Here is a 19,643-nt window from a genome sequence, read left to right on the forward strand (position 1 = left end):
TTTGCGGGGGGAGGGCAGAGGGGGAGGGAGAGAGACAAACAGGCTCACACTGAGCACAGAGCCTGATGTGGGGCTCCAACTGAGCACCCTGAGATCATGACCTGAGCGGAAAGCAAGAGTTGGACGGTTAACCGACTGCACCACTCAGGCACCCCAAAGAACAATGTATTCTTAAAACAAAACAGTATGATTATTAATTAAAGTTATTAAATTAGTAAATAAACCTAATTAAATAATTTAAACAATCAATTAAAATAATCCAATTATTAATTTTCTTATTAGAACATATTTTAAAAAGAACAACAACAATAAATCCAACTGATAGTTTCAATTGTTTTATGTGATCTATGGTCACTGATCAGTTAACTCAGATTTCGTTACCTAGTGGATCTCTCAAGCAGCTGCTGCCTCTATGCCGCTCACTCCAGAACTTGCCAAGACTCACACACTGTGTAGAAGGGAAACTAGCTGGCACAGTAGCATCCAGCTAACTCCGCTCCTATAAATTGCAGCTAACACTCTGCTTCAGGCTTTGAGAGATGTGAAGAGTAGATCACACGATAGAAAACCGGAAATTTCTTGACTTAAATACATTTACCTGTTTTTTGCCATGATCAGAATTCTAAGTTATTAAAAAAAAAAAACCAACTTACAATGCATTTGTCAAAGTTCCTTTTGACAGTCACCAAAACATTTCCCAATGTAGTACTCAGAAAAGAAGCAGGGTCCACATTCTGTGCAGTCCACACATGATGACTCATTTTGACAAGCATGTAAAGGGAGTTAAAGCTATCAATTTTGTCTCCTAATGCAATTAGGTTGTTCAGTTCTGGCTCGATGCAGCGAAATATTTTAATCATCATCTGACGGATCATATCTTTCCTGTTCAGAAAACATACAAAATATAGGAATTTATTACAGGTTTCGCGTCTCGATCTTTAACTTTAATCCACTGCATATATACGAAATGACTAAAATTTTACATTTCAATGAAAAATGTCCAAATATGATGACCTAATTATTCTACAGGAGTTTCCAACATAAAAATACTTTTTTCAACATAAGAATGTTTTTTGAAGTTGAGTTTTATTGCTCAAAATATAACTTCATGTCATTTGTAAAGCTGGATCCTGAAATGTGCTTTGTAATTGCTGAGAAATACCGTGAGATTCAAATGCTACTTCTTACCAGCAAACATTCAACTGATGGCACTTTTTTGTGATTACCAGAGCCAGAAAGAGCTGAAGGGTCAGAAAACAGGACGCATTTTAACTCAGTAAGACGTCTGAGAAGACACTGGGCACACGTGTCAGTGCTCTAAGTGCTGTCACATTACCAGAATCATCTGGCTCCTCACTGAACAGCACTCCTCGAGGCTCAATTTTAAGTGCCCCCCTCCCCAGATAAATGACAGATAGTAACAAACGCATACTCAGATGAGACAGGTGGTGGCACGCCAGCATTATGTTGCCGGGAAAATGTTCCTCCGTCTAGGTCCTCTGCTTCAGTCTGCAAAAATTATTCAGGTACTTTACATAATAAAAGACCAACAATTTGACTAGTTTATATAGCAAAAGCCTGCTCAGTCTTAAAATTCCTAGGAGAGAATACATTATGAAAAATGATTTTTAAAGGTAGTACTACTGATAAAACTATATAATGTAGTATGTTGTTTAAGAATGGTTATGAAATGTTTTAGATTTTATCTGAGAATTATTGTGGGCTGAGAAGATGTGCTTGTGTGTATGCATGTGAGGGGAAAGCAGGGACAGAAAAGGTACAGGAGGCTCAGAGGGGGTGTAGGAATGGGGGGCAGCTCAAAAAATCAGAAACAACTTTTAAGAGAGAATTTTAAAAATTAAAGAAATTGCATCAATCGTTTAAAACTCTGGCATCTAAAAAATGCTATTAAAAATTCTTAGAGGCTAACAAACACATTTACTATCATTACCACCTATAACAACAAATTCATTTTATGATTGCTTTTTATATGTTGGTTCTGTTTTTTAAGATGACCTTATTTTTTTTCAAGTAAGTTTTACGCCCAACATGGGACCCAAACTCATGGCCCTGAGATCAAGAGACGCATGCTCTACCAACTGAGCCACCCAGGCACCCAAAATGACCTTAATTTAAAAATCATTTTATTTGCATTGTGCTTTTAAGTTTTTCAAAACATTGCAGCAGTCTCTCATTTTATTTTCTTACATTTATGCCACTTGAGAGGCATGCTGAACAGGCATTACTATATTCATTGTACAGATAAGGAAAACTGGGGATTAAATAATTGGTTTAAGGTCTCATAGCTAGTTGGTAACAAAGGCATAGGAAAAGTTCAGATTTGGAGCTTGTTTCTTTCTTTCTTTCTTTCTTTCTTTCTTTCTTTCTTTCTTTCTTTTCTTTTCTTTTCTTTTCTTTCCTTCCTTCCTTTCTTTCTTTTCTTTCTTTCTCTCTCTCTCTCTCTCTCTTTTGCTAGACCATGGTATATATACTCAAATATCTTTTTCTTTTCAAAATTACGTTTTTTCTTGGTGACTACTAAAATGCTAAAATTTCTTTTTTAATAATATTTTTTACAAAGTAAATTCAGACATTTCCCCCTTACTAATTTAGAGGATATTTAGGTCTAAGACAATCTGGAGTATTAAATTAGATGCTCAAACTCCAACTATCACTGTTTTTATTATCTTGTGGTATGACAAAAATTACTGAAAAAAATCCTTACATCATAAATTTTTTCTTATTCTGTTCTGATGTTGAAATTGTGACAATAAATTAATTAGGTTAATTATACTACAGATTATAAATATCAGCCAATAAATAAATGCGAGCCATACCATAGTTCCAGGCATACTTTGATGTTGCTGTAGTTTGAAAAATTTACTTATGAAGTCCTGTTCTGCCAGACACAAGGGCTCCAGTTCACTTAACACCTGTTCAAAGATCTGAAGAAAACAAAAATGAACTACACCAAATGCTTAAAAAAATCTTCTACATTTAATTTACTTTTCTGTAGGGACCACAGATGCTTTATGTATAATCGCAATAGAATCCCAAAAGAAACTGTTCCAAGATTGGCAGGATGATGTAGAAGTATCAAGGCATAACGGAGCCAGACATACCTAAAATAAAACTCACAGTGATTATTCACTTGAAATCTGGAAAGAGGAACAGAGATAAAGTTTTTAAACTTAATGCATTGCAGAGAACACTTAGCTTCACAAAAGCTGTTATTTCCTCTTTACTTTGTAGTTGGCTCAAAGAACTTAGAGATGCAAGCTCTTAATGATTTATAATAAATATTAATAAAGCTGTATGTCAATGAATTGATAATACACATTTCAGTTGCCATTTGACTAGTATTTTTTTCAGATTCAGAATCCGAAAGTAAAGGATGGCTAATTCAGAGAGTCAACATAGCCCAAATCCTTGAATACACTTAAAGCAGTAACAAACTGCTATTAGAAAACTAATGTTACAGTTTAAGACATACTTGTTATCTTATTTTACCTTATCAAATTTGGTCCTGTCGGCAACATCGAGATCAGAGGCAGACATGTTTCCCATATCCAACAAAGAAGATGACTGAGATCTGCGATTCCCTGAACTCTGAACGCTGAGTTTATTTAGACTAGAAGTAGATCCAGTTAATTTCCCAGAACTTCCATGAAGACCTAAGAAATAATAAAACTTTGAAAGTTGTGACCTTCATGAATAAAAGACCCATAGCGTAAATGAGGGCTGTCTTCTACTGTCTTCATCTTCAGTGCTCTTATCAGTCATTGCACAAGTCTACCGCATGGGGCGGGCTGGAGAGTGTCCTGCTCTCTCACTAACATTTGTGTGCTATTCCTGAGTATATTGTAGAGTAGCGAAAACCACACAGATCTACAGAATAGGTCTGAAGGGGTCTTAAAGATCACATAATCTATCCCCTGCCCAGTACCACCCAAGTTGCCTGATATTTCTAGATTGAGGTAGATGAAGATTTCCTTCCTACTCAAAAGACATAGATATGGATGAAGGCCAATAACTCCTTGTGTATTAGCTAACATGACTTTTTTATTTTTTAATGACTTGTTTTTATTTCTGAAGAAAAAAAGGCCATATCCCAATATTACTCGCCTCTACATTAAATGAAAATATTGGGTTGAACCACAGGAAACTGCCAATACTTGATCATTCTTGCCCTACAAAAAGTCAATTACATATGCTTCAATTTAACACACTCCTGAACCCAGAAACTCTGCTTTTACACTAAGTGAACTGATTAACTACAGCTCTTTAAAAACTAAACAGAATGAAGAGAAAAAAAAATGCCTGAAAACTTGTTATACTTAAAATACAACTAAAATATAATACATCATGAACTACAAAATATGAGACATCTTTGAGGAAAAATGAGAAAACTGTGGCTGGACAATATTCTACATCCATCAAGGAATTAAAGGCTTCCATTTTTACAAGAAAATGTAATATTTTTATTCAGAATTAAATATAAACAACAAATAATTTTTTTAATCTTCTAAAATATTTCTCACTTAATGTATATTATTTGCTGATGGCCAGAGGGACAGATGAAGATATAATAGGGACAATTAAAGATAAACTTTGGTTTCATTATGCAAAATCTGACAAAACATTTCAAAGATAATGAAACTTTGGTTTCATTATGCAATATCTATAAGAATTTTTACAGTTTTTTTTAAAAGAATTTTTATAGTTTCGAAACACAGCCTGGAAAGAGAAGTTTAATGGTTAAGCCTCTCCATAAATTTCTGACTATCCACCATAGATTTTGAATTACATTTCTTGAATATAGCCATACCACTACCACCATGTTGGTTTCCTTTCATCGAACCTGGCAACTCAGAGTAATCAGTTTTTTTTGGCATAACCTTTTTCAAGACAAAAAACTAATTTCTAGACATTAAACAAACAAGGATTGAGAATACCTACTAATACACTAAGCATACTCACTCTCTGTTTCCTGTTTGACAGCACTTTCTTTTCGAGGCAGTGTAGCTGTGATGGATTAGGTTGCAAGCATCAAAGACAAAGACAAGTTAATAAACTGCAATTTGCACAAACCATGCACAAGAGGAAGTTAAAGCTCTAGTTTAAAAGACACATGCAAAGAACCATGAGCATCAAGTAACAAGAGGTGCAACATATGTTTAGTTGGTCAGCTACTGTTCGACAAATTCTGAGAGAAAAAACTTTACTAGTCTAATGTATTGTTTTTACTCAAATATTCAGGGAAAAATATCTGTACTTGTCAGCCCCTCCCCCAACACTGTTAAATGATTTTTTTTTAAGTTTATGGAGCTAGTGTGCTTAAAATTTAAAAGACTACATTTTGTAAGTTTTGGTTTCTGGGGAAAAAAAACAGTTCAAGTAAAAGTGTTTTTTAAATTTTTTAAGTTATTTTATTTTATTTCAATCATAATAAGTGTACTCTTTAATCCCCAACCCCTATCTCACCCATCCCTCCCCACCCACCAGCCCGCTGGTGACCATCAGTTTGTTCTCTATAGTTAAAAGTGTCTGTTTCTTGATTTGTCTCTTTTTTTCCTTTGCTCGTTCATTTTGTTTATTAAATTCCACATATGAGTGAGATCATACGGTCAAGTAGAAGTTTAATAAAGTGGAAATTTATTAGAATGAAGTTGTAGACTTAGACATTAAGCACATCAACAATCTTGATCCCTGAAAACTCGTGAGAGGAGTGAACAATGTTTTACTACATTTGATAAAAAATTATACATGAGTGGGGCTTTGAAATCATTTCAAAATATCAAGCCAAACTACTTAGTAACTGGCTTTATGAACACCTAGAATGGAAAGTATATATCAAAATACTAATCAGGAGATGGGTAGATGGAAGGCTAAAGCCAAAGGAACAGGCTGAATATAGGAATCTGAGCTCTTTTGGGGCCATTTGGCATTTTATTCTAAAACTTCTCTCTATATAATATTCATTAGATCAATTGTAGAGATCATCTTGTGAAACATTCTAAACTCAAATTAGAAGTGAATGTGAAAGGCAAAGAAAGAAATTACAGAATGAAAGAGAAAATTAAAGAATATAACTATAACCTGGAAACATTTTAAACAGAGAACAATGTATCAAACTGTCACTATCCTTACCAAACTTCAAGGCAAAAGCCCAGGTAAAAGCTATTGACTTATCATACCAGGGATATGTATATCTTCGCAGCCCTAGCTATGTGAAGCTCAAGGGAGTATGAAACACCAAGGCTAGAGATTAAAGTGGTAAGCAGGAATCGTGCTGGAGCTAATAGCTGACCAATCTGAATGGTACCTTCTGGTGGCTTTAAGGTATCACTATACTAAGTTCACCAGTTTCAGAACAAAGCCTGACACTTCATACACTTATTTTTAGTACCCAATAAGGAATACAGAGTTACCAGTAGTGCCAATTAATTATAATTTGGGGCTCATCAAAGCCTATATTATTTATCAGCAACAAACAATATTCGGGCAACCTATTCTTTTTTTTTAAGTACGCTCCACGCTGGGCACGAAGCTCAACATGGGGCTTGAACTCACGATCCTGAGATTAAGACCTCAGCTGAGATCAACAGTTGGATGCCTAACCTACTGAGCCACCCAGGCACCCCTTCAGGTAACTTTTTAAGTATCTTTAAATAATCCCCATTAGACTGTAAATTTCATGAGGTAGGGTCTTTGCTTATTGCTGCATTCTCAGTACCTAGCAGTACTTACTATATAATAAATAATTAGTATTTATTAAATGAATTTTCTAGCCAGTACTGAATTCAGTCTTATATTCAAACTCCTTTTGGAATCAAGATTCTTAGTTTAGTGGAGAAACACATAATGAAAAATAATTTTGACATACCACTTTTAAGATTTTGGAACATTAAATACAAGGGAGGCAGTAATTATATAAATGCATATGTTAAGGGACTGAAATAATGTGTATGTGTGTTATCTTAGCTATAGAAAGAAAAAATAGGTGATTTTAAAAATAATTTCTAAATTTCCTTTACCTGCCATTTCATTAAGTACATTTGTAGAACACAAGGGGAAAAAAACCCCACCAAAATATCATTCTTGGGGGGGGAAATTCCATGCCTCTGAGTTTATCAAAGTAAAAACTATTGATTAAAAAAGGCAGTTACCTACATAAAGACCTTATCACAAAAAAAGGTGTTTGCTGGTATTTCAACATTATTCTGAATTACTTGAGCTAAAGTGATGTTAAAGTTGAGTCAAAGTGATTTAAAAAGAGAGCAGTCCCCTAAATCTCAATGACTATATCGACTATACATTTCCTTTTGTAAAGTACATTCAATATGACTTTCTATTCTTATTAGCATCTATGACCCAGAATTTTCAGAGCAAGTAAAAAACAAAAAAATTTAAATTTTATTCATAATTACTTTGTTTTGATTCACGGACAAGTTATCTTTCCAAAATTTCAGGTTTCTATTTTAATTACATTACTATTAAAAGTTGATTTAAACACAATTTGAATGACTGAAAAGATATTTAAAAAATTTTTCATTCTACCTTATTTAGAATTTAAGTCATCTGTACTTAACTTGTCCTCTGAATTCTGTTAATTATTTAGTTTTTCTTCTCTTGTAGCTGATGACATCAAAATAACTGAAACTATGGTTTTCTGGTGCCATCAACTATCACAAATTACTCTCTTGTTATTATTTGATACATAAGAAGAAATGTGATTTTAATGCTATTTTAAAACTATAAAAGTGCCTTCTAAACTTTATTTTAAAATTATTTTAAACAAGATAATTTAAGAACTTTCCTTATAAGAGGAAGAAAAAGAAAAAAAATTAATTTTCAGGTTAATGCAATGATACCATTAAGATACTGTTGTACTTGTCTTCAGTTACATTTTTGGTATGTCATTTACCTCAATGTGAATCTTAGGCTTGATAAACTATTATGATACTGGGATTAATGACCTCCTAAGGAGATAATTTTAGAAAGATTTCCTTTTTATCTCCAGTTTCATATTCTGTAGAAGAGTTCTCTCAAAACAAAATGGTTCACTAACAAGTGGTGACAAATATACTAAATGAAAACATTAAACATGTAACTGAATTAATATGCTGCTTACTAAAAAAAAAAAAAAAAGCATAACATACCCACAGTGAAACATTAACAAGGATATAAACACACTGCTGTTTAAGAACAATTAACCTTTAGGATGAGTTAGCATTTCTGTTTCCAAAAGCCTATGGTCCCAAGATACTTATCAGTATCTTTACCTCAGTGTAACATATGTGTACACAGATTCAAAACATTTCAACAGTCTGGACTAGTATGATCAATATATTAGTGTTGAATTCAACAACAACAACAACAGTGAATTACTAGATAATTACCCACTAAAGACAGTCTTCTCTGTCCTAAAGGAAAAGAATGGAAAGATGTGCTATCAATTTCAATTCTGTTTCCTGATTACCAGAAGTTGCTTAGAGCATAGGCTCCTTTCAACAAGCAAATGCTAAACTCATTATTCTAAAGGGGAACTACACAGACACACTGAGGAGTACACATTGTAGCCATTTAAGGCCAGGTTTTGACTTGAATAGGCACAGAACTCCATCCAAAAGGAACTCCAGAGATGGGTACATGCAAGAGCAGAATGTGGCCTTGGCAAATCACCTTCCTCGCAACTTGATACTTTCACTGGTTATCTTTTCAAATCATGTTTCTGTCCACTTAACATACTTAGAAGCAACAAAAAATAAGATGCTTCAAAAATATCTCTTTGGAAAAATAAGGTATAATCATCACAGGAGAAATTTGGGTGACATTTTTACAGCCCCTTTGGGGGGGGGAGGAAACACAAAATTACTTTTTGATTCAAAATAGCCAGTGAGAAGTAAGAAGCCAGGAATTACTTTCATTTCCCTGTAGAGAGCAATGACTTAAGAGATCAATGACTTGCCACCAACTGCTGCAAAAGGCCTTTTAGGAAGTCGGAAACAACTCTCAATATGTCTCTTAGCCTAATACCTCCTCTACCATATTGTACTTCATTTTCTGGTCAACTGCTTTCATTTATGGCAGGAATACGGCTGTCAGATTCATACACTACAGAATTTTAGTAAAAGTCATATATTTACAGATGTAAATATTTGTTCTGTGAAGTAACTATAAATCAAACCAACACATCAGACTTACTTTTTCATCAATTCTACTGTATCTTCTTCCACCCTCCTCTAAAAAGTCTTAGAATTATTCGTCATAAATAAAGCCACTTTTAATAGAAAACAATGACCTGAGGTGTCTAAGCTTACCAAACTTCTTGCTTTCTTTAGTTGTGCCAGTCATCTTGATCTTTGCAACTTCAAAGAAATCTTTAATTTCTCTCTCATATAGTCGTGATAAATAATCCATGTAATTCTTAAAATAAAAGTAACAAGTACTTCTTATTAATAAAACAAATATTAACAATTCAGTCCCCCCAAATCCTTCGTGCTTGCTTTAAATTTTCTGGACTAAAATTCTGATGTATTTCATAGGAAATAAAAAGTCGGCTGTTTTCTGTCTTAAAAAAAAAATTGAACAGGCATCAAAACAGCAATTTACAAAAATATGAAGTTGAACATAATCACACTTACATTTTCATTTTTATGTATTATCTTTCATATATTTTATTTATTTATTTTTTAATTTTATTTTATTATATTGTGTTAATCACCATACAGTACATCACCAGATTCCGATGTAAAGTTTGATGCTTCATTAGTTGCGTATAACACCCAGTGCACCATGCAATACGTGCCCTCCCTACTACCCATCACCAGGCTATCCCCTTCCCCCACCCCCTCCCCTCTGAAGTCCTCAGTTTGCCTCTCACAGTCCATAGTCTCTCATGTTTCATTCCCCCCTCTGATTACCCCCCTTTTCTTTATCCCTTTCTTCCCCTACCGATCCTCCCAGTTCTTATGTTCCATAGATGAGAGTCTTTCATATATTTTAAATAGAGTTGCAATCATACTGTATGGGATATTTAGGTCAAAGCAATCATGCTTCTCCAGTCTCACACTTTACTGACTATACAGTGTTATGCTTTGTTGATATACCACAATTCAGCAAATCAATCCCCTAGCAGACGCCACTTAAGTGGTTTCAATGTTTTGCTATGATAGGCAATGTTACAATAACTTTTTCATATTCAATGAATTGTTCTCTTGGAATAATTTCCTAAGGGTGGAAATACAGGGCCAAAGAATATAGGAATCTTTATAACTGTTCCTACATACTGCCATGTTGCTTTTAAAAACAATCATACCAACAGACAGTGTCAATGGCAACAAAGGAGCACATTCAGTTTCAGTGTCCCCTGTCAACTTGGGGTATTAAGTAATGTATATCAAAATAGGTTATTTTCAATAATCTTTCAATAAGCCCAGGGTATTTAGGTATACCAAGATAAGTGATTTTCAATAAGAATTTAATTAGAATTCGTACATCTTTACAGTTTTCACAACTATTTTTTAAAAAACAAATTGGATTTATTCTAGCTCAAATGGAAACATCTATAATTTAGCAGAGAAACTCATTTCTTTGTCATATCTGCTTACTAGCACATAAAAATATTTTATGCTCTCAGGAAGGATTCTTCACCAGTGGGAAACCACATATTTTGCCAAGTCCTAAGAAGTTAAATGCCATACACGGTTTGACTAAATTTAAATAAATCCAGAGGAGAAAAACTGTATTTGGCTATTCTCTTAAATTTATCATGGCATCTAAGCTTCAGCTTCCTTTATTACTTCAAATTAGCACATTCAGCTTTATTTATTTTTATTAAAAAAATTTTTTTAAAGATTTTATTTATTTATTTGACAGAGAGAGAGAGAGGCAGAGAGACAGACCACAAGCAGGGGGAGTAGCAGGCAGAGGGAGAGAGAGAAGTTGTAGGGCTAGATCCCAGAATCCTGGGATCACAACCTCAGCCAAAGGTAGACACTTAACTGAGCCACTCAGGCACCCCAATACATTCAGTTTTAGAGCAGGTTTATGTTCCTTTAAACATCAGGTGCACCTTTCAAAGGGATATATTATGTGAATATTTGTATACTCATAGTTACCACTGATTTTCTTAGTTTATAGATATATCCTTATAAAATAGTATTTAAATGAAACATAATATACAGATCCTTGGTTTTTCAATTTGTAGGCCACATATATTTCCCACACAGTCTCTGTAAGAAAACTTAGTCTAATAGGCAATTCTTTCCCATGATCTGTGCATAAATTTAAAAGTAAATATAAATTAAAACACACCCTAAAATTGATTCCTATTTCATTGGGCTGTCTCACTTTTTCAATGTCTCATTTTTTCAAGTTTAAATTCTCATAAAAATACTGATCATTGCAAATCAGTAAACAGTTGACAAATAAATTTATTTCACACAATTTGTGAAATCTTCATCAGTGGTTTCTACTCAAATCATTCAACATAACAGACGGCATTCCAATACCCAAATTGTTTAAAGTGAACGTTACTATCCAAGCAATTTAAACAATTTCAAAACAGCTCCTTTGGTATCTAGAAAATAGTGACATGAGCAGACTACTGAAAATCACTCCCTTTTCCAATGCAACTTGAATGACTGGATACCTTTTTTCCAGCTATGTAACAGAACTCATTGGTGGGAAAGGCCACAGACAGGTGTAACCATCAGTTCATTCGTTAACCAAATTCTGAAAAATGTCTCTTATGAGGTACCTCTTAGCACCTTGTATACAGCACCTTACATTTAACTATCATGAGTTTAAATATTGACTCAGGCAGTCTTTTCAACTTTACATTGTGCTGACTGTACAGTCTTACCAAGATCTCTGTATTTTACTTTTTCTTTACACAAATGGGTAAATTCCACAAATGTAGAACTGAGGTTGAGAGAAGACGTCTGGGTAATCTTCAAGACTGACCATCAAACTCAGCAGATTACTGGGAGAGGAAAGCTCATTTCCTCCCCCAAGCATGGATGGACCTTCTCTATTATTAACTGCCCTACATGGATAACCCAGAGCCACAGACAGGGGTTGTAGTCCTGGGGAGGAAGGAATCTGGGCAATTGAGCTATTTCCCTAAGCTCTAATTATGTATACTAAAAAACTGGGCTTTGCTAGATTCAGGCCTAAGCAGAGCTAGGGCAGTGCCTAGTGATTCTTATACCTTAAAGAACGGAAAAAGGCTTTTCTTTTTGCTGCCAGAAAGCATGAAAGCTGCATATACCCAACCAAGTGCAAACAGTATCTGCATTTAATTATTTCTCACTGAAGAAGCACTATTTAGTCTGTTTCCTTCTTTCTTTCTTTTCTTCTTCCTTTTTAATAAAATTCCCATTTTTGATAACTTCAGCAACCAAATTAGATTATGAGGTAAAATACACAGTCTGTCAAAAGTTCAAACCACAGGATCAAGTAACATTCCTGGGAAATAAGTCAATTTCATTTAAAAAGCTCATTAATATTGTCAATCAAAACTATACTGTGAGCAGAGAATGATTCCATAAATCATTGCTAGGTTGGCTATCATTCTGTTTCTTCACTTAAATTACATTCATGAATACTGCATTATATATAAAGATAGGGCAATAATACTCACTGAGAACACAATTAGGCAAAAAGCTTATTGATTACTTTACTTATTTGAATATTCACTAGGGGACAAAGCACTTGTTGGCACAAAACTCTTAAGGAGATATAATAATGTTTAATTATTCAAAATATTAATCCTCCTAAAACTTCAAAAGGCAAAGAATTCCAGTACTGTAAATATTTTTCCTTAAGATAGCTCCAAATCAGAATTCTGTTGAATGAAAACAAAACAAAACAAAATATAACACAACAGTAGAGTTGCAGAACACTTAAAAGACTAATTCTGAGGAACAAAAGTAATCTTACCTAAAATAGCTGGCCAGATAAGAAGTATATAAATACCTCAGGATACTTATATTATTTTGAAAAGCATTTTTAAAATTATACTTTAAAAATATTATCTATTTTACCAAGGTTTATGTCCCCTTTCTTATGACCTCAGTTAAGAAGTAAAGGAAGCCAGATCTTACTTTAAGTGGGCAAAGGCACTTTGAAGAGAAAACACATAAAGACTGATATATAAGAATGTCCTTGTGCCAAATGTGTTCCCATCGATACACTGATAGGAATGTACAACCTGCTTTTTTCTTATTGTCATAGTTCTCACAAATTTCTACCTAATCTACCTTCTCATGAAGCATGAACCTAACACTAGAGGAAGCTGTAATAATTATTTCAGTAAGTATGAAGATAAAATGGGTTTGTGCACAAACAAGGAAGAATAATCTTCATTATAAAACACTCTGAAAGAGAGCACCACTTTTTGAATAAAACTAGGAAAAACTCTGGCTAGCAAAACTAGCAAAAAATAAGATGATTTAGCTATGTAAATTCTGTTAGGACCTTTTTGTCATAAGCACATGGGTTGAGAGGAAGAGCTTTTATATTAACAATCTCAATATTTTTGTTTTCACTCCAAGAAACAAAACACATTACTCTTTCCAATTTGAGAAAATCTTTTAAGGTCATATTGTCCACATAATTAAATTATTACTAATTATTAAAATAACTTATGCATTACTTAGATTTTTTATTTTTAAACTCCAAATTAAACTCTAAAAACTTAAAAGATTTACATGTTTTTCAGGGTATTTCAGAATTTTAAGTAAACTGCTCTTATATCTGATATATAAATATAGCTGTTTATATACTGGAATTAGGTAGCAATTCTTCAGCTCCCTAAGTGACATGGTCAATTCCAATACTAAAGGTCACAGCAGAAATGCCAGAAAAGTATTGTACCCATGGCTTCCTGCCACAATGGCCATTTATTAAAGCTAAATCAGATCATGTCATTCTATTCCTCAAAGCCCACCAAAACCCCCTCCCCCATCTCCTTCACAGTAAAAGCCAAGTCCTTACCATGGTACACAGTCCCTTCCAGACCTGCTCTACCCCACCCCTACTTTACCTCTCCTACCTTCCTTCTAAGGTCCTGTCCCTGGTCCCCTGTGCTCCAACCACAGTGCCTTCCTTGCTGCTCTCCCCGTACGCCAGGCATGCTCTTGCCATAGAATACCTGTACTGTGCCTGGAAAGCTTTCCCCAAGAAACTCCCACTGCTCACCCACCCTTTATTTCCCTTAAGATTTTAAGTACTCTCTACACCCAAAATGAAGTTCGAACTCAACCCTGAGATCAAAAGTCGAATGTTCTACCGACTGAGCCAGGCAGACACCCCTCATCCTTGTTCATTTTAAAAATCTACGCTCAGATGTTATCTTCTCATGGTGCCTTATTTGAAACTATAGTCTTCCCCCAGTCCCATTCTCCATTGTCCTGACGAAAGGGCGTATTTTCCCACCTCTGTCTGCACATCTTGCTCCTCATCCCTGGAATGCCCTTTCTCTTTTTTTCTGATTTATCTAATCCCATTCATGATTTAAAACTTAAGTCAAGTCCAATTTCTGCCCTGAAGCTTTCCCCCATGGCTTTAGGACATGGATTTCTCTTTTCTAAACTGCCATACATGTAAACCCATTTTCAGTTTAGCACTTAATGTTTTGCTGATTGTTTTAAGTATAATTGTTCTTCTCAGTCAGATGTAAGGCTCTTTTGAAGAGGGACTTGTTTGTTAGGCCCCGTGTGCCTGGAATAGTGAAATGCTTGCTTAATAAAGAGGCACTCTGCACTTGCTTAATCGAACAGGTTATCAATTCTTTGAGAGCAAATACCTCACTTATACGTATATCTTCTAGTCTCTATTTCTATATTGCAAATAAAGAAACTTAGGAAATAATTACTGCATTTAACTAAACTGAAAGATGCTTAAGGCCACAGTACAGCCTATTACTATATTAAACCGAAGTTTGAAATTTAGCTCCTTTAGTTTCTGCTTCGCTAAGAATGTACTACAGTACTTCAAACGTCACTTGGGGAACTGAATACATGACGTCTTGATTCTAGAAGATTATGTTCCATACTCAGTGAGTAATTGATATCAAACTCATACCTTTGTTAGTCCCTCATATTTTCCATAATCTGTACTCTTTAGCCACTCCATCAGCTTGGCATATCGAAGCAAGTCTCTATGAAACGGATGATGATTGGGTAAAGCCAGTTCAACAGAGTGCTGAGCAAGAGTTGAACTCTGATCATGACCCTAGAGTGAGTAAATAAGTAAATAAATGCATTGACAGTGAAAGAAACATGTAATTGAAAATTCTAAACAACGACCACATGTAGCCAACGAAAAGCAAAAAAAGATAGAAGGATAAAAACTGAGTACTTACTTGTCTTCTTTTATCATTCTGTGTAAATCTACCAAACACCATCACCATAAAATAATCATAAACATGCAAGAATAGCCCTCTGGGATAAATCACCTACCCATCTCATCTTCTAAAGGAGTTGACAATGAATGTTTTAATCAAGCCTGTCTCTCCCATACCATTTTACTATTTATTAAGCAAATATACCTCATGATACAACTGTACTGAGAAACACATCAAATAGGGAAGTCATTCAAAACAAATTGTCTACATCTATGGTATTTCTACTATTAGAGTCTACGATATTTAAAACAACAGATAAGGACATAAAGGATATAAAATTTTAGAACTAGGAGGAACCACAGATGATGATATCCTGGGCTTTCCTGGATAATACTTAGTAGTAGTGTAATTTTAGTTTTTTTTAGTAATTTGTTAATTAACTACACATGGTTTTGTTTTAAAACCTTGACAAGGCTTTTATGTAAATAAATTAATAAGTTATCAGTCAGTCTTAGATGATGCATCCTGACTTTTGCTTTGAAAAATATAGGCCTGGAAGATTATCTGTTCCGATGACCTTATTTTCTAAAAGAAATGGAAACAAAGGATTAAGTGATTTGCTCAGGTCATGCTGGAAGGAAGAACTGGAACCTTAGTCATGTGAGTCTGACTTCCATTTCCTTTTAAAAACATATGTAACAAAATCATTTTAACCAGACTCAAAAATTGCAAATGCCTACTAGTTACTGGTATCTAAAAAACAAGCAAACAAACACAATAAAAATCTTCCCAGCCCTCTTTGGTAACAATCTAGCTCTCTCTGCTACTTGATCAATATTTGTGATGAACTCAAAGCCAGTGTCTAAGAGATGAGGAGTTGAAAGATTAAAGGAGTGGATTCCCCTTGAAAATGTAAGTTCCCAAGAAAAAGGAAAAGGAAAAACAAGATGGATTTATTTGATGTCAGTCTGACTCAACCTAATTTGCTTAGTCAGAAGTTATTTGTTAGCATTCTGTTAAAATGATATAGTGATTGAGTTTTGGCGCTCGTTAACTCATTTCCTAGTAAAGTTACCTAAACCTAATTATATGTGTATTATACTAGCTGCCATAAATTATCTTTTAAATATCCCGAATTTAAATTCTTTTATTTAGTGTTATTTTTTAAAGATTTTACTTATTTATTTAGAGCGCACAAGGTGAAGGGCAGCGGGAGAGAGAATCTCAAGCAGACTCTGTGTTGAGTGCAGAGCCCAATGTGGGGCTCGATTTCAAGACCTTGAGATCATGACCTGAGCTGAAATCAGAGTCAGATGTTTAACCAAGTGAGCAATCCAGGTGCTCCTATATTTAAATTCTTTTAATTTAAAAGAGGTTTCTTTCCTTTATCTAATTTATATGCTTTACTATATACACAGAATAAGAACTTAGTGGTTATGGATTTTTTAAATAATTTCTTTTAACTACAGAGTATTCAGAAAAAATTTCTGGTCTAAGGCAATGAAGAATTCTCTAGCAATTGAGAAGTACCTTTAGAGCAAGAAAGACAGAAGTATAAAACATGCCAAGTACTAAAACACTCATTACTTGAGTTCCTTCTCATTAAAGCTTTCAAATCAGCCTGTTGGATAATTTTCTTCTTGTAAGATTACATCCCCAATTTAAAATGGATATAAAAAGAAAAATAAGGACCCATTATATAGAAATTCCATATAAAATTAGGCACAACAATCAATATATTTCTAAGATTAAGGGTTATTTAAGATTAAGAATACTGATATTACTTAATTAAGATTACTGATACCTACTTAGGAAATTGGACCAGAGATAGCAGAAAAGTATCAGAAAACTGAACTGACCAATTCAAAATAAGCAGCAGAAAGGGCGAGGCCACACAAGTTCACAACTATTATAGATGCTATATACAATGTATACTGTATATATAGGTCCACAATCCCTTTCTTCAATTCTAAAATACAAAAAGCTCTAAAACCTTCATTTAAATTTGGTGCCAAATCTATTTTAATGGCAAAACTTGACCTGAATTGACATGAGGCTATTTATAGTGTTTGGAATGACTATATTTTTTGCTGTAGGAACATTGTGCTCTTAATCACAGGGCCCTGCTCCAAACCATCCTGGAGTGGTTATATAATATATATGTACTATATTACTTTACTAAAATCTGAAAAATTCTAAAAACATAGCTGACCCTAAGAGTTTTGGATAGGGGAGCATGGACCTATGTGAACATTCTTTTTTGGATGGTTGATTAAATATAAAACAATCACATCTTCCAAAAGAATCACTGTGGACTAAGAGCTACATGTTGAAAAAAGCAACTATTCTATATATTTGGAATGCCTGGTCACCTACATGTTTTCTCTGAAGTAAAGACTAATAATAAATATGAACAAAATTAATCATTTTAAATAAAACAGACAGTTATTACCACTGGACTATACTTCATCTCTCATTATAGTTGCCAAAGGTTAATTTTTAAAATTCTTTATTAATATTAGACATCTTTTATCATCCCAATCTTTCTCATTAATTCTCAGTGATTCAAGACTCAAAATTATTGTTTATGCTCTTCTGCAACTGTTTACTCGGGCCATTACATGTTACATTATATTACTTAATTTAGTGTCAGAAAAGTTCTTCAAATAAAAACCTTCTCCTCCCCTAAAAATGGAAGAACTAATTATTGTTTGTAGAGGAATTTACAGTTTATAAAGCTCTTTCACATGTTACTATTCAAAGCTTTCTTTTGCAAACAGCATTTTAAGATCATTATACCTGAAAAATTGCCTTCTAATATGAAAACATCATTACCTTCAAACCATTACAATTAAGATAGATTAAATGTGATTAGTGCTAACAGAAGATTTAATTTTAGAGAAACTGTTCTAAAATAATTATAGAAAATAGGAAAATTACATATTTAAGCTGTTTAATTCAATCACTAATACAAGTTATGGGCACTTCTAGAACTCTCATGTGCACACAACTTTATTCTTTATATATCAAAAAAATTAAGACATTGTTTAGTTTTTTTTATATCTTAACTATAGGAAACAATTGAGGGTGGAGGGATGGGGTAACTGGGTGATGGGGGTTAAGGAGGGCACACGATGTAATGAGCACTGGGTGTTATACGCAACTGATGAATCACTAAATTCTACCTCTGAAGCTAATAATATACTATATGTTAATTAAATTGAATTTAAGTTAAAAATAGTTTATTATAAATAATAATAAATTAATAACTAACAATTTACTGAATGCCTGTTGTCATGCTGGGTGTGCTCTCTGTCTCTTTCTATATACATAAATTCTGATGTTCACAATAACCTTGTAAACTACTTTCCTCCTCATTTAAGAAATAGCAAAACTCGGGTGCCTGGGTTGCTCAGTTGGTTAAGTGTCCAACTCTTGGTTTTGGCTGGGGTCATGATCTTGCAGTCGTGGGACTGAGTCCTGTGTTGAGCTCTGTGTTCAGCATGGAGTCTGCTTCAGATTCTCTCTCCCTCTCCCTCCCAGTCATACACACTCTCTTTCTCTCAATCAAATGAATGAATCAATCAGTCCTTTAAAAAAATAGCAAAACTCTATTATTAACATAATTAAAAATATTATAGTAGGTTTTGTCCAAATTAATCTAAGACACATTTTCTACAAACTTAGTACATTATAAATTTTCCTTAGTGTATATATTACTAGAATTTGTGGCACAAAGGGGTTAATTAACTTGCTGAAGTTCACCCAGCTAGGAGGTAGCAGAGTCAGGGTTTTGAATCCAGGAAGTTTGGCTCCACCGTCGTACTCTTAACCACTGTAACTGATTTTCAAACAGAAATTATACACTCATTTCAAATGTTGAATAAATTCTCAAAATCTGGGAATTCTTTCTTTCTGTGTTATGGCATGCTTATTTTTGTTTTCTTAAAGAAAAAAGAAAGTCTGAGCAAAGTTCCAACAAACATCACAAAAACTGATCTTAAATGATCATAAGTCTTTCTAAGCTTTCAATTACAGACATTTAACCTATATTTAGCAAACTGTGAAACATGCTTAAGGAAACAATTTTTGTGAAATGAACTGAATATTGGCAGTATATTTTACAGGCTTTATTTTACTATGTGATGTTTCTATAAATATATGTTGAAAGAAAAATTCCCAAGCTTAAGCATATAGCAAAACCCCCACAATTTCAGTTTTTCCCGGTTGTAGTTTTAGTTGGGTGCATAGTCAGTTCTCATCGTACTGCAAAAGACAATGTATAGAA

The 19,643-nt window shown here is 33.9% G+C and overlaps 1 protein-coding gene across 12 annotated transcripts in view; it reads right to left on the reverse strand.

Moving 5' to 3' along the window:
- Positions 1 to 19,643, reverse strand: part of EXOC1 (exocyst complex component 1) — a 59,312-nt gene that overhangs the window by 15,853 nt on the left and 23,816 nt on the right. For 9 of the 12 annotated variants that reach the window (XM_019798436.2, XM_034671777.1, XM_019798435.2 and 6 more), the window contains 7 exons: positions 15,094 to 15,243; positions 9,324 to 9,429; positions 4,981 to 5,025; positions 3,511 to 3,674; positions 2,838 to 2,945; positions 1,433 to 1,509; positions 654 to 882 (listed from right to left, as the gene is read on the reverse strand). In XM_019798436.2, the coding sequence (XP_019653995.1) occupies positions 654 to 882; positions 1,433 to 1,509; positions 2,838 to 2,945; positions 3,511 to 3,674; positions 4,981 to 5,025; positions 9,324 to 9,429; positions 15,094 to 15,243 (879 nt within the window). The remainder of the gene's footprint in view (positions 1 to 653; positions 883 to 1,432; positions 1,510 to 2,837; positions 2,946 to 3,510; positions 3,675 to 4,980; positions 5,026 to 9,323; positions 9,430 to 15,093; positions 15,244 to 19,643) is intronic. The other 3 variants (XM_011223486.3, XM_019798437.2, XM_019798434.2) reach the window with 1 other exon arrangement.

This window comes from Ailuropoda melanoleuca, chromosome 11 (assembly GCF_002007445.2).
Source record: "Ailuropoda melanoleuca isolate Jingjing chromosome 11, ASM200744v2, whole genome shotgun sequence".
NCBI classification, from domain to species: Eukaryota; Metazoa; Chordata; class Mammalia; order Carnivora; family Ursidae; genus Ailuropoda; species Ailuropoda melanoleuca.